This window comes from Linepithema humile, chromosome 7 (genome assembly GCF_040581485.1).
Source record: "Linepithema humile isolate Giens D197 chromosome 7, Lhum_UNIL_v1.0, whole genome shotgun sequence".
Taxonomy (NCBI): domain Eukaryota; kingdom Metazoa; phylum Arthropoda; class Insecta; order Hymenoptera; family Formicidae; genus Linepithema; species Linepithema humile.
The window spans coordinates 8,905,915-8,918,878 of NC_090134.1; the positions used below are offsets into that span (position 1 = coordinate 8,905,915).

The window sequence follows — 12,964 nt, forward strand, 5'->3', positions numbered from 1 at the left end:
TACTCCTGTTATAATTTCTTAAAATCTCGGCTCAAATGGAGCGTTTCTAAAATGGCCGTTCCAGCGAGTAAGCTGAATGTTTCTACATGCTTCTGGGTTACTTTTGACAGTGTTGGGATGCTCGTGAAATACTTAAATAATTAAAACGTCTCTTTTAAAATTTTTGCAAAGTTTTTTGTTGCAAAATTCAAAACGCCAATTGTTCAAGAAATTAAAAGTGTTTTTTAGGACGTTTTTAAGACATCCTAAAGATGTCTTTTTTTAGGACGTTCTGAAGATGTTTGTTTGTTTTTTTTTTTTAAGAATTGGTTCTTGAGAAGGAAATTGTATAAGGAAATTAATCAATCCGATTCCTTATACATATGCTTATGCGCTATGCATTGTTCGTCTGAATATATCCTTACTGCCATTACGGTTTAGTAGTTTATGCGGGGCCGCGTTTCCATTCTGACATCGTTCATTGTTCATCGGTATTCCTGTGCCCGATGCGTCGAATGTGATCGTGTGGTCAGGAATCGTTTGCTGCGATATTTTCTGTGAATTTAATACATGTTTTTGACAATCGTGTAATACCGTGACGAAATTTTGTATTTTATGAAAATAGCAATTGTTTACAATAGTGGAGTTATCGACAAATGTGCTGATTAATCAAATTATTTTGACTTCCAATTTCGTTGATATCTATTAATATTCAATGCTATATATTTCATTGAATGGACTCAAGATTTTATGACGGAGATTTGTAATACTCCAATTGTATGTTTAAATCTATCTTGATGGCAGTCAATTTTAGATTAATCTGATTTGTGCCACTTTTTTAGTCTATTATCGACACTTTTAGGTTAGATTATATCCTAGTAGAAATGGCGGATAAAGCTATGATGAAGGTACAATTTTTTACATATATTTTGTATTTATAAATCTATATTTATATTTATATTTGTTCCATATGTTTGACCTTATAATTTACAGCAAATTGCCGAGCAAAAGCTCAAGGCTTTCTCCATTGGCACAATGGGCAAGCGGCCGTTAAGTAAAAAAGAATTGGAAGAGCAACGTAAAAAAGAACAGGAGCAAGCGGCTGCTCAAGTAAATAGAATACTGCATATGACTATTGTTTTTTTTTTTTACTTATCAACTATTCTGTAATATTGTGCTGTGTGTAGGCATTTGAAGAGTTTGTGGCAACATTTCAAGAAACACCTAGTAAAACAACTAGCAAGGTTTGGGTCAAGGCAGGGACATATGATGCAGGCAAGAGACGTAAGTATAGAATTTACAATTATGTGTAAATTCAATTATTTTTTATATAATTAATTAAAAAATTATTTTACAGAGGAGGACACGAGAGAGAAAGGAAAGCTTTATAAACCGCAATCAAAAATCTCGGAATTGGTTGACAACAGATCATCAGCTGAACAGGCTCAAGAATATGCAAGATTACTTGGATCGAATGAAAGAAAATTAGATAGGCTAGGCAAAAAGAAGAAAGAAGGTGAAAAGAAGAAGAGTAATCTTGAATTGTTCAAAGAAGAACTGAAAATGATACAAGAGGAACGTGAAGAAAGGCATAAGTATAAGGGTGTAGTGAAAACAGTAATATCTGCTCAATCTGAAGATCCAATGATGGCTGCTTTAAAATGCGTGGAAGGTATATATAATAATAGATAATTACTTTGGACATAGTTATTCGGTTATATTATTTGGCATGCCATAAAGTTTATATTGTAATAAAATGTGAGAGTATATATTTATTACAATAGCATTTAAATCTTTAGTATATATTATAACTGCAGTAGGTAATAAGTCCTCATTTCCGGATTCGCAAAAGGCAAATCTGCATAACTTCGTTGATGATCCCCGTCTATTAGCCCTGATATATGAGGGTAACCATTATCCTTCCATATCTTTTTCCTTGCCATCTTTTTTCGTCTTATGATTGCAGGAAATGTTGAAAAATTTTTGTCTTACAGATGGCTCGTTTGATAATGGCGATCCAAACACCACAAATTTATATCTGGGAAATTTGAATCCAAAAGTAAAATATCTTAACGTTATTGTTGTAGCATTAGTGCTGTAATACAATGCTGTGATACAATAATTATCCCAATTTCTTTTACAGATCACAGAACAGCAATTGATGGAAATATTTGGTAAATTTGGCCCACTAGCTAGTATAAAAATAATGTGGCCGCGTAGCGACGAAGAAAAAGCTAGACAAAGGAATTGCGGCTTTGTTGCATTCATGAGTCGTAAAGATGGCGAACGTGCGTTAAAAAATCTGAATGGTGAGAATATAATGTATAAAAGTACTTAATAGATATAAGTTGTTTATATTACATAAAAAGCTCTTTTTTTTGCAGTGGGTTTGTTCAAGTATTTTGTTTTTCACAAACATTCTCTTAACGAATGCACAACCATTATATTTTTCTGCCTAGACATTCATTATTTTTTTAACTACCATAATTTGCAATTGATTTATGATGAGAATACTAAACGTGTTATCTCAATATGATTTAACAGGTCGCGACATAATGCAGTATGAAATGAAGTTGGGCTGGGGAAAAAGTGTACCGATTCCGCCTTATCCAATTTATATTCCGCCGGCTTTGATGGAGATCACGCAGCCACCGCCTCCGTCTGGTCTTCCATTTAACGCTCAACCACATCGTCGCGACAGACACAAGGTATACGAAACAAAGCATTTGAGAAGCGCAATTAATAAAATGCTCAGTTATTTGTTTAAACAATTTCGTTTCTTTCTTAACATTACCCTCGAGAACAATCTCGTTCCGAATATTTATTAATCGGTTGCATATTTTTCTTTATCGCAGAATTATATATGTTGATCTCGTTATTGTAGGATTTGAAAAGGTATCTTTTATCAAACAGTAGTTAGTAAGCAAGTGAGCGCGTGATAGACATATTATATTGAATAAAATTTAGTACACTATTTTTTGTTTAATTATTGATTCAACATTATTAATATATTCAACATTTTTGAATTGACTTGAATCGATTAGATTTGATAGGTGTGCGACATCAATACATTTGTTTTATAATGATCTAACAAAATATCAAATAAAATCGTTGCGTAATGAATAATAATGTACTTTTTTCCATGCGGTTGACGTAATAATACGTCACGAATAATGATTAATGATAAATTGTCATAAAAACATTTTTGCTAATTTACACTGGAATTGTATAACCATATTTGAAACATAATCTCAGATACCACGTATTCGCAACCTCCAGAGCGCGGACCCGCAGGAAAAGGAAAACTTTGAAAAGGTAAAATTATTCCTCTGCACCATTCAACACATTTAATAGCTTGATTTAGATATTTAAACTTAGTGAGCTAGTTTCTATTTCTCTTTTAATTGTCTTTCTTCTCTATTTTTACGGATAATTAAGAATTGTTATTTATACAAATTCGTATAAATATATGTATATATATAAAAAAAAAACTTGAAGGTAATGTTCTAAGTACATAAAATTGGTAAGTTCTTTATAGAGCACAAACGTTTCACTTGTAAAGAAAAGAAAAAAAAAAAAACCGTTGCACTAGTGATAAAGTAGGAACGAGTATACACCTGTTTTTTCGTTATGAATTCTTTCATAATTATTTAAAACACAAGTCTAATTAAGTTTACAAATTGTGTTAATTTGTTGGCGACCATTCGTGGATTACACATTTTGGCATTTGGGATCACCCTGTCGCCTATCACTGTTGCACTGTGGACTGTCAGGTTTTGCAGAATGCTGTTGTCAAAGTGGTTATACCAACAGAAAGGTATTTGTTGATTTTAATATTATGACAGATCTATAAGTAAGTATGTAAAACTATGAAGAATATTTGTGTGAGTCATGCTTCTGTTGAATGAGATATTTTGTATCAATGAGGGTCGATACAAATCCATACTTAATTGAGTCGTGCGTTATAGGAATTTAGTCATGTTAATACATAGAATGGTGGAATTTGTAATCCGAGAAGGACCGATGTTCGAAGCGATGATTATGAACAGGGAATTGAATAATCCAATGTTTAGGTACGTACATATCTTATCACATATATCTTATCACACGCACACATTCTTTATAAGATTGACTTCTTTTTGACTGAGCCGAACAATGTTTTTATGTTTAGATTTCTGTTTGAAAATTATTCTCCTGCGCACACTTATTACCGCTGGAAACTATACTCTATTTTACAAGGGGACGGGCAGAAGGAATGGCACATCGACGACTTTAGAATGTTCAAAGGCGGAAGTGTGTGGAGGCCACCGCCAATCAATCCGTGGACGCAGGGCATGCCAGACGAATTAATAGAAATGGAAGAAAGACAAGAGCCTAGAAGGGGTAGTCTTTCGAACAGGTAAAGAACAGTGCGAAATTATTATTCGCATAATGTGCGGGATACATTAAGCTACAACCGAACCCAATTGTCTACGAAGTGTCATAGCTGTGCGAGAAGTATATATATATGTTGATCTTTTCAAACGTGTTCTATTTCTTCATAGTCAGCGAGATCGTTTAGAAGATTTATTGCGAAACATATCACCTGAAAGAATAAAAGTTGCGGAAGCAATGGTATTTTGTATAGAACATGCCGAAGCAGCAGAGGAGATTTGTGATTGTATTTCAGAGTCATTGTCAATACTGCAAACTCCTGTGAATAAGAAAATAGCAAGATTATACTTGATATCTGATATATTGCACAACTGTGGAGTTAAAGTGACTAACGCCACTATTTATAGAAAGGCGTAAGTGATATTTGAAGAGAATTAAAAAGGTGCATAAAGATATATACAGTATTAATTTTATACCTATTCATCTTGCAGATTTGAGACACGTCTTCTGGATATTTTCAGCGAAGTTCATCAAGCGTATAAACAGTTTGACAGTAGACTGAAGGCGGAAGGATTCAAAGTTCGTGTTATGCGAATGTTCAGAGCATGGGAAGATTGGACTGTGTATCCGAGAGACTTTCTCGTCAAATTACAGAATACCTTCTTGGGGCTCGTCTTGGTAAGTTTAATCTATAAAATATCTGAAGATTCTCTCTCTTTGTGCAATGCAATATTATATATCCCTCTTTAAGATGGATGAACCTGAGCCAGAGAACGATGAGGATATCGACGGCGCGCCATTGTCCGATGTCGATGGCGATGGTACTGAAGATTTGGACGGAATACCCCTCGATGGTGCTGCTTTGCTGAAAGGTGCCATGAAGCATGGCCTCACGCCACAACCGACTCCAAATTATGACGATATCGATGGAGTGCCCAGTACGTATGCGTTCCCAAAATAAATGCATACATGTAGTTCCACGTACATAAAATATATTTATATGAATTGTCATACTTTTGCCACAGTGGATGAAGACATCGATGGAGTTCCAATGGACGACGACGACAGCGCAAACATGAGAAAAGACGATGAGAAAAAATCGGCAATGCCAGCTGGATTCGTTCCTTCGCGATGGGAAACTGTTGATCCTGATCAGGTTTCAAAATGCATTTCTTTCGTAAATTAAATAATAACATTTTCCTTCCGATCATGTATTTATGCATCGATTTTATTTAGGTGGAAGCGCAAGCGATGACCACCAGCAAGTGGGAAGAGTTGGGCCAAAATGAAGATTCCAATTCTCAAGATACCAGTATGGATTCCAGGTAAAACACACGCATGCCACGTGACAATTTTTATCTAACGGGTTTGTGAAAAAATTATTTTTCCACTAATCTCAATTTTGAAAACAAAATCACTTTCCCATCGATTTAATAAATATCAAAATGTCTATGCAAATTATTTTAACAGCGGCAGGGATTACAACGAAGAAAGACGAAACAGATTGCGTGAGATTGAAGTAAAGATTATGCAGTACCAAGATGAATTGGAAAGTGGCAGGAGAACGTTGAAGTCTGGTATGACGATACAAGCACAAGTGGAGCACTATAGAAAGAAGCTTATAAGAAAGGTAAAACTAACTTGATAAACATTTGTACTAACATGTGTAATAAAATTATAATAAATATACTTATACAGAGCGAGAGAGAAATGAAGGATATAAAGAGCGAAGAGCGAGATGATGACAAGCGAAGGGAGAAGAAGCGAAGTCGTAGCACGACGCCGGAATCTCCGACTCACAGCTACAGAGATCGAAGACGCTCGTCAAGCCCAAAAGTTGCAAGATATAGGTTAGTGTATTTTCTCAGATTCACACTTTTTTTTTTAAATCATGGGAACATATTAAGGCACAATTTTTAATACGACTTCCGATATTCTGTCTCGTATGGAATGCTGTTCACTTCGACATGTAACTTATTTGTGAAATAATGGCGCATTAAATGATTCTACTTATACTACTCTTTCTTGATTTACAGATCGCGCAGTAGGTCGCCTCGGTCCAAACGCAGGTCAAGATCACCGTACAAGAAACGTGTGCCAGTCACTCCATCTCCTCCTCGCATTCGGCGCACGCCATCGCCTTCTTTTTCTTCGAACAGAGGATCACGCAGATCGCCTGTTAACGAGCGTTGTGACAGGAAAAGACGTAGATCACCCTCCTTGTCGCCCCCGCCGCCTCCACGTACTTCCTCTAAACATAGAGCCTGTAGTCCGCCTTCTCCTTCCTCACGTAAGCACAGACACAAGCATAAATATTAAATCACCGTTATCAGAATTACTTTTTCCACAGGACTATTAAGACATTGTTTTAGATTACATAACATTTACTATATATCTTGCGATGCGTTACATTCGTAGACACGCATTAATATGACAATGAAAATAAGAAGTTAATCTCTCGATGATTGTTTCTTCTCGATATACCTAACTTGTCTATATTTTCAGGAAGTTTCAAGTAAATTTCTTATTGTTTAGTTTTATTAAAGTAAAACTTTTATCTTTTACACTGTAAGATATTTGTACACAATGTTTTCTGCTGAATACGATACTTAAAACAGCGCACATAACGTGCAATTCATTTAATACCTGAAATATTAAATACATTCTCGAAAGGAAAACGTATATGTATATACTAATTATAAAGTATGAAAAATAGAATGGTCTTCGTGAAATTTATGCAGAAAATTCTCATTATGCTCTTTAAGCTTTGAAATCTTCACGCTCTGAAAATTTTCAGTCTTGAGTGAAATAATCTTATATGTATAAAAAAAAAAAAAAATTACTTTTTTTGCGTTGTAAACATTTCGAATAAATCTTTATATAAAAAAATATATTTTATCTTTACATTTTTCAATCTTTTTAAAAAAGGCAGGGATATATTAATTGCTATGTATCATACTATGTTTTATCATAGTTTATTAACTTTTAAACAGTTGCGAGATATGATGATAAATTAAATTCATTTTAATGCATGCTATATCAGTCATTCTTATAAATGTCGAATGTCTTTGGCACATTTCATTTTTTGGTATATGTATATTATTAATTGAGCCTTAACAAAATCGAGATATTTCGAACTGTTACATTGTGCGCAACAAACGGAAAACAATTAAATAATAAATTAAAAATGAAGAATAAAGGAAGAATGATTCTCTCATATCATATTCTAATTTTTTTAACTACAAATCACACATCACGTTAATAATTTGCAATACAAATATAACATTATTTGTTGAGAAGTGGTAACAGTTTAGTTTGAGAAGAGAAGTGTTTATCAAAATTGACTTACTATAACACGTTATCTTAATTGTAAAATTCTTTATCAATTTGAAGTTCTACAGAATCATTTTCTTCATAGACAATTATGTCATCTATATTTGATATATTATTTAAAGCCTTATCACTATTGGATTGACTGCTGTCTGATTGCTTCGTTTCTATTTTTGTCTGTTGAATAGGTCTTTTTGCTTGAGATTCCACATGTAAGTCCTTAACTGCTTTAACACCTGTTTAGAAAGTAATAGTTTAGTGAGAATTACGCAAAACGATACATATATTTATTTAACATAATTCACAAACATTCTTATAATGAACTTCTTACATAGCTGAAATCATTTAATGGATTAAATGAAAAGAATGATTATTGCGATTATAAGATCCTCCATGCTCATTTTAATCGTATCTTACATCTGCCAAATTTTAAATGATTTATAATTGAGAAATAGTGATGTTTAATAATTGTGATGGCAACAAAGTATTTTACAGAACTATAATACATACCAATTTCTATTATTTAATAAATATAAACGATATTGTGTTAAGTACTTTAAAATAAAAAAGAATATACACAGTATATATGTCTGAAAAATAACGGGATTGATGCTATATTAATTCAAACACTAATCGTGTGTATAAAAATCATTTATTTCAAAGCATGTCCCATCAATGCAGTGTCGAGTAGATCAATGCGTAAATAGCTTTCTGCAGGTCTGTTTTCGGAATCGCTTCGAGAATCCTTATCATGATTGTTCGGATGCCTAGCCACTAATTATCAGTACGTTTACACAAAAAAAAAAAAATTAATCGCGTTATTTTTCAGACATATTGTGTATTAAAAGTTCTATTTCTATATGATACATACACACATACAAAAGCACGTACGCACGCACACGCATACACGCACGCATGCATTTAAAATATACATTGTATATTACTTAATTTATTATTTACGTTTCCACTGTGGAATTTCATCTTCCTCCTCTTCTTCTTCCTCTTCTTCCTCCTCCTCCTCCTCTTCCTCCTCCTCTTCTTCTTCCTCCTCAGCTTCACTGTCTTGTGGGGTGGGTAATTTTCCATATTTTGCTTCAAGCTTAGCTATTAATTCTGAATCATCAACATTCTCGATTTCCTCATCTTCTTCCTCCTCTTCTTCTTCTTCCTCCTCTTCCTCTTCCTCTTCTTCTTCCTTACCTTCATCTTCTTCTACTTGCTTTTTATTGCACTCTTCCACCCTGGAAACACGCTCGCCTGCTGATGTTTTTAATTCATAATCTTCTTCCTCTTCCTCAGATGATATTACTTTTGATTGATCCCGACTAGTATCGATTTCTAGTAGAAAAATTTAAAGAGATAAATCTGTGAAATATACAGTTTATCAATGAGATACACATATTATTAACTACACCTTCTTTAGCTGTGTTTCGAGTTGATTTTACTTGTGCTGCTTTATCTTGTGGAGTTAGTTTCTTTACGTCGGTCAAGGAAACATTTTCTTCTCGCAATTTATTGTATTTAGATTTCAAGTCTTCATAAGTTTTTACTTGTGCTTCTACAGATGCTTTGCTCCCTGCTTTCTCAGCTGATTTAATTACTTGCTTAATATGAGGGGGCGGAACTATTGTATTACGTCTTGATAGATCAGGCGTGTCAACTGAAAAATAGAGTCACTCATTATTCTACAATTGTGAATAAATTCAAAACAAGTATAATAAACTATTAATTCTAAAGTTATTTTTGAAACGTACTAAATAAATAAATAAATAAATTTAATTTAATTTAATTTATTTGTTTATAATAATTTATTATATGTTATAAATTTACTTCCACATTTATGTATTATAATTTTACTTATATCTAAATTACTTACCTGTTAAAAATCCCAATTTAATCCTTTCAATTGCAGAGCATATAATAATATATTGTTAGACAATTAATATCTAAGTAATCTTTTCTTTCTACTTACGTTAAATGCTATAAAAATGTGTGTCGATATAAGATAATGTGTTTAATAAAAAATTTACCATTGTTCCATCGTCTAACGAGAACAAAATGCGCAGCAACGACAAGTGCAACGCCAATCCCGAATTTCACAGCCACTGCAACCACCATATGTTATTTCTGATTGTTACTTTGTTCACTATAGAAAAGTAATTAATGTAAAAGCAGCGATATCTTTTTTTTTCTTTTATTCTTATATGTAGCTGATGCTTATATTATATTTATTCTTATGTTATATTATTTATCGAGTTAAACAAAAGAGCATGGAGGATCACATACATTTATAATTCACGTCATGTCATTATTTAAAAATTCTTTTGTCGCAAATTACGTTTACTCACCGCTAGTGGATTCTTCTTCAATCTCCTCTTCTTCGGGCTCATTATCTGCATCGTTTATGTCTTCTTCAGATTCTTCGCCTTCTATCTAGTTAAAAAGCATTGAACTTTTAACGACAAAAATGTCCTTAATATGAAGCAATTAACATTTGAAAAGAATTAGATTATAAATGTGATTGATTAGAATATATATAAAGATAATAATACGTACCTCTTCTAGAGGTTCAGCGCTATCGTCCATCTCGTTAACGCCAGGTATACCTGTGAACTCCTCAGATACGTCATTTTTCTCTTCCTCGGAATTATCGGTTATTTCTGTATCATCATCGAGCTCCACATCGAAATCATCCGGTATATTACTTTCTTCGTCATCTTCATCTCCATTTGTTTCATCAATTTCTTCCAATATACCGGTATCTTGGCCATCATCATCTTCTCCTTCATCAATACCTTCATCTTCTTCTTGATCCTCTTGACTTCCACCTTCTAAAGGCATCATTTTTATGAAAAAAAAATGTAAAACATTTTTATGTTTCGCAAATCACTTACCATCTGCCTCTTCGACTTCTGCACTATTTTCTTGTCCCTCTTCCTCTTCTTGTTCCTCCTCTTCCTCTTCTTCTTCTTGCTGTCCCTCTTCATCGTCTTCTTCTGTTTCTTCTATCTCTTCGTCTTCTTCTTCGCCAATTCCTTCATCCTCTTCAGCACTTTGTTCTATACTTTTTTCTTCTTCTCTTTCTTCTTTCTCAACTTCTGTCGATTCTTCCTCGTCGTGGCCTTCTTCATCCTTCGATTCCTCCTCTTCTGCTGCTTCTTCCTGGTCGTGCGATGCATCGTCGTGATCAGGCGATGTATCATCTACCCAGCCTTCAAATATACTCGCCCACTGCGATGACGCTACTGGTATATCAACTTAAAATATAAAATGTATCATCAAAATATTATATCAAAGTTTTTTCCTTAAATTTTAATTGCCATATATTTGATGGAAATATTTTTTTTTTTTTATTTACCATCTGTAGTCCCTCTGTGTTCGAAGATTATTAAACCAATCAATCCAACGAGAGCCGCCAGTAAAACAAAAAATATAATTCGCGCACACCAATGTCCACCCGTGCTGCTTTCTTTATAAATATGAATAGTAACATTTTCGGTAGACGTATCGGCTGGACTAATCAAAGTAGGCGGTGGGGTGCCAGTATCTTCATCATCTAAACATAATATAACAAATTAAAGTGCTTGAATTATTAATAACGCTCTCATACATAATGCACAATTGAAACAAAATCGTGCCACTGAAAATACTGTTATTCTTTGAAAAAGTGTAAACAACAAGCGACATCAAATATAGTACATGCTCTAATTTTATATACAGTTTAGATATGTAAAATGATGAGAAAATATGATTCTTTCGGTTCAAAGTTTAGAATTGACATTTGTATAGAAATAAAAAATCCAATAATCATAAATATAAGTAATTCATTGTTGTAATTAAATTTTAATTGAGTCTTTTGATGAGTAAATTGGATATTATAAAACCTAGAAAATAGATGCAACACGTACACAAACAGAAAGATGCGTACAATTTATAGATAACTTAACGAGAAATGCTTTTAGACTGGATAATACAGTTTCATCTATTTTTGAAAGGTAGGTTGGCCTGAACTTCTAAAACCCACATTTTCTATCTTAAGTAACTTTGCCAAACTTTCTTGGAGCGCATGAAACATTTTACATATCTAATGAGAGCTGTACTTGTGAACAGTTTAATGTCGTATCAACTAGCAACTCAGTGCTCGTTTAATATCATCCGATATTGATCTAGGATTACTATTTGAAAAAAAAACGTGTGTATAATATTTCGACATCAATCAATGTTCCAAAGAACGATTCTAAGTATACAATATTAATCTTATGAAACGGTGAGACATAAAGATTGTACATTGTAATTAATGGTACAATTACGCATTGTGTATTCGAAATTGGAAATGGCAATTTAAGCGCGACAAGCGTTTGTTACTATAAATATATTTCTTATGACGGTCTTCACAAGATGGATATTTCAGATGAACGCGACTTATATAAAGTGAATCAAAATTGAGATAATATATATGTCATGCCTTGCATGATCGCCCAGCAAGCAAGCTACAATGCACGGATATTTTTGGAATCTAATGGAGGATCGTAAGAATAATATTGCATTATGTACACTCGCAACATTATCGTTCCGTATCAGGCCGTTGCGTTTCAGGACGGGACGTTGCAGCGATTAATAAATCCGCAAACATAAAAACACTCGAAATCGTGTAACGCGATGCGTCGCGCGCTTAAAGAGCGGAGAGCGAAGCGTAATTCTGATCGATATTTCCTGAAAACAAAAGTAGTGTTATGTTAAACTGCAACGCGTACTTATGACGATAAAAATAAAGAAAACAAACGTCGCTAAAAATATCGTACAGCCATGGGATTCGTGTTACGAAAGAGCGATGTCAAATGCGCTCGCATGTACTATCCAGTCTCTCTTTACCTTTTTTCCGCCGTTTTTCCTTCCGCTTTCTTGGCTGCACATCGCCGGACATTCTTCGGGAGGTAAACGTTTCTTCGAGTGCCGTTGAGCGTCTCGAAGAATTTGAATTTTCAAACGTCGCACACTCCGCCGCACCACTCTACAAAAATTTGATTTACGGATGGTGGATCAATGCTGCGTGTGCGAAAAACCCTATGCGATTTCGTGACGTCATTAGCGCGTCATGTGCCATCTGTGAATATTTTCCATCATTCTTTAGATCATTGCACTGATCGATATTATCAATAACTTTAATCGATAAAACAAATTGACGAAACTCAGTTTTATCGATGTACATAAATTTTTAAATTGTATCAGTTGCTACTTATCAGCATTCTATCATATCAATAAATATCATTATACTTACTTG

At 33.8% G+C, this 12,964-nt stretch overlaps 2 protein-coding genes across 3 annotated transcripts; one reads left to right on the top strand and one right to left on the bottom strand.

The window, feature by feature from the left end:
- The first annotated feature begins 52 nt into the window (after positions 1–52).
- On the top strand, positions 53–7,244 carry LOC105675761 (U2 snRNP-associated SURP motif-containing protein). Of its 2 annotated transcripts, XM_012373147.2 has the most exons (20): positions 53–756; positions 842–887; positions 973–1,089; positions 1,167–1,263; positions 1,337–1,651; positions 1,974–2,038; positions 2,123–2,288; positions 2,524–2,687; positions 3,235–3,294; positions 3,753–3,796; positions 3,948–4,052; positions 4,151–4,378; positions 4,524–4,766; positions 4,845–5,031; positions 5,105–5,291; positions 5,379–5,509; positions 5,590–5,678; positions 5,824–5,983; positions 6,052–6,203; positions 6,390–7,244. In XM_012373147.2, exons 2-20 carry the CDS (start codon positions 864–866, stop codon positions 6,670–6,672), a joined length of 2,817 nt encoding a protein of 938 aa, XP_012228570.1. In that variant the 5' UTR covers positions 53–756; positions 842–863; the 3' UTR covers positions 6,673–7,244. The 2 variants fall into 2 exon arrangements, with proteins under 2 accessions (XP_012228570.1, XP_012228569.1); XM_012373146.2 differs by having other exon boundaries at positions 54–887.
- Positions 7,245–7,312: 68 nt separating this feature from the next.
- Asph (Aspartyl beta-hydroxylase) lies at positions 7,313–12,788 on the bottom strand. Its single transcript, XM_012373148.2, has 9 exons — positions 12,556–12,788; positions 11,042–11,239; positions 10,578–10,940; positions 10,240–10,514; positions 10,032–10,116; positions 9,714–9,788; positions 9,098–9,343; positions 8,644–9,021; positions 7,313–7,919 (listed from the first exon to the last, which is right to left on the bottom strand). The coding sequence occupies exons 1-9, from the start codon at positions 12,605–12,607 to the stop codon at positions 7,717–7,719; spliced, it is 1,875 nt and encodes a 624-aa protein (XP_012228571.2). The 5' UTR covers positions 12,608–12,788; the 3' UTR covers positions 7,313–7,716.
- Between the last annotated feature and the right edge of the window lie 176 nt (positions 12,789–12,964).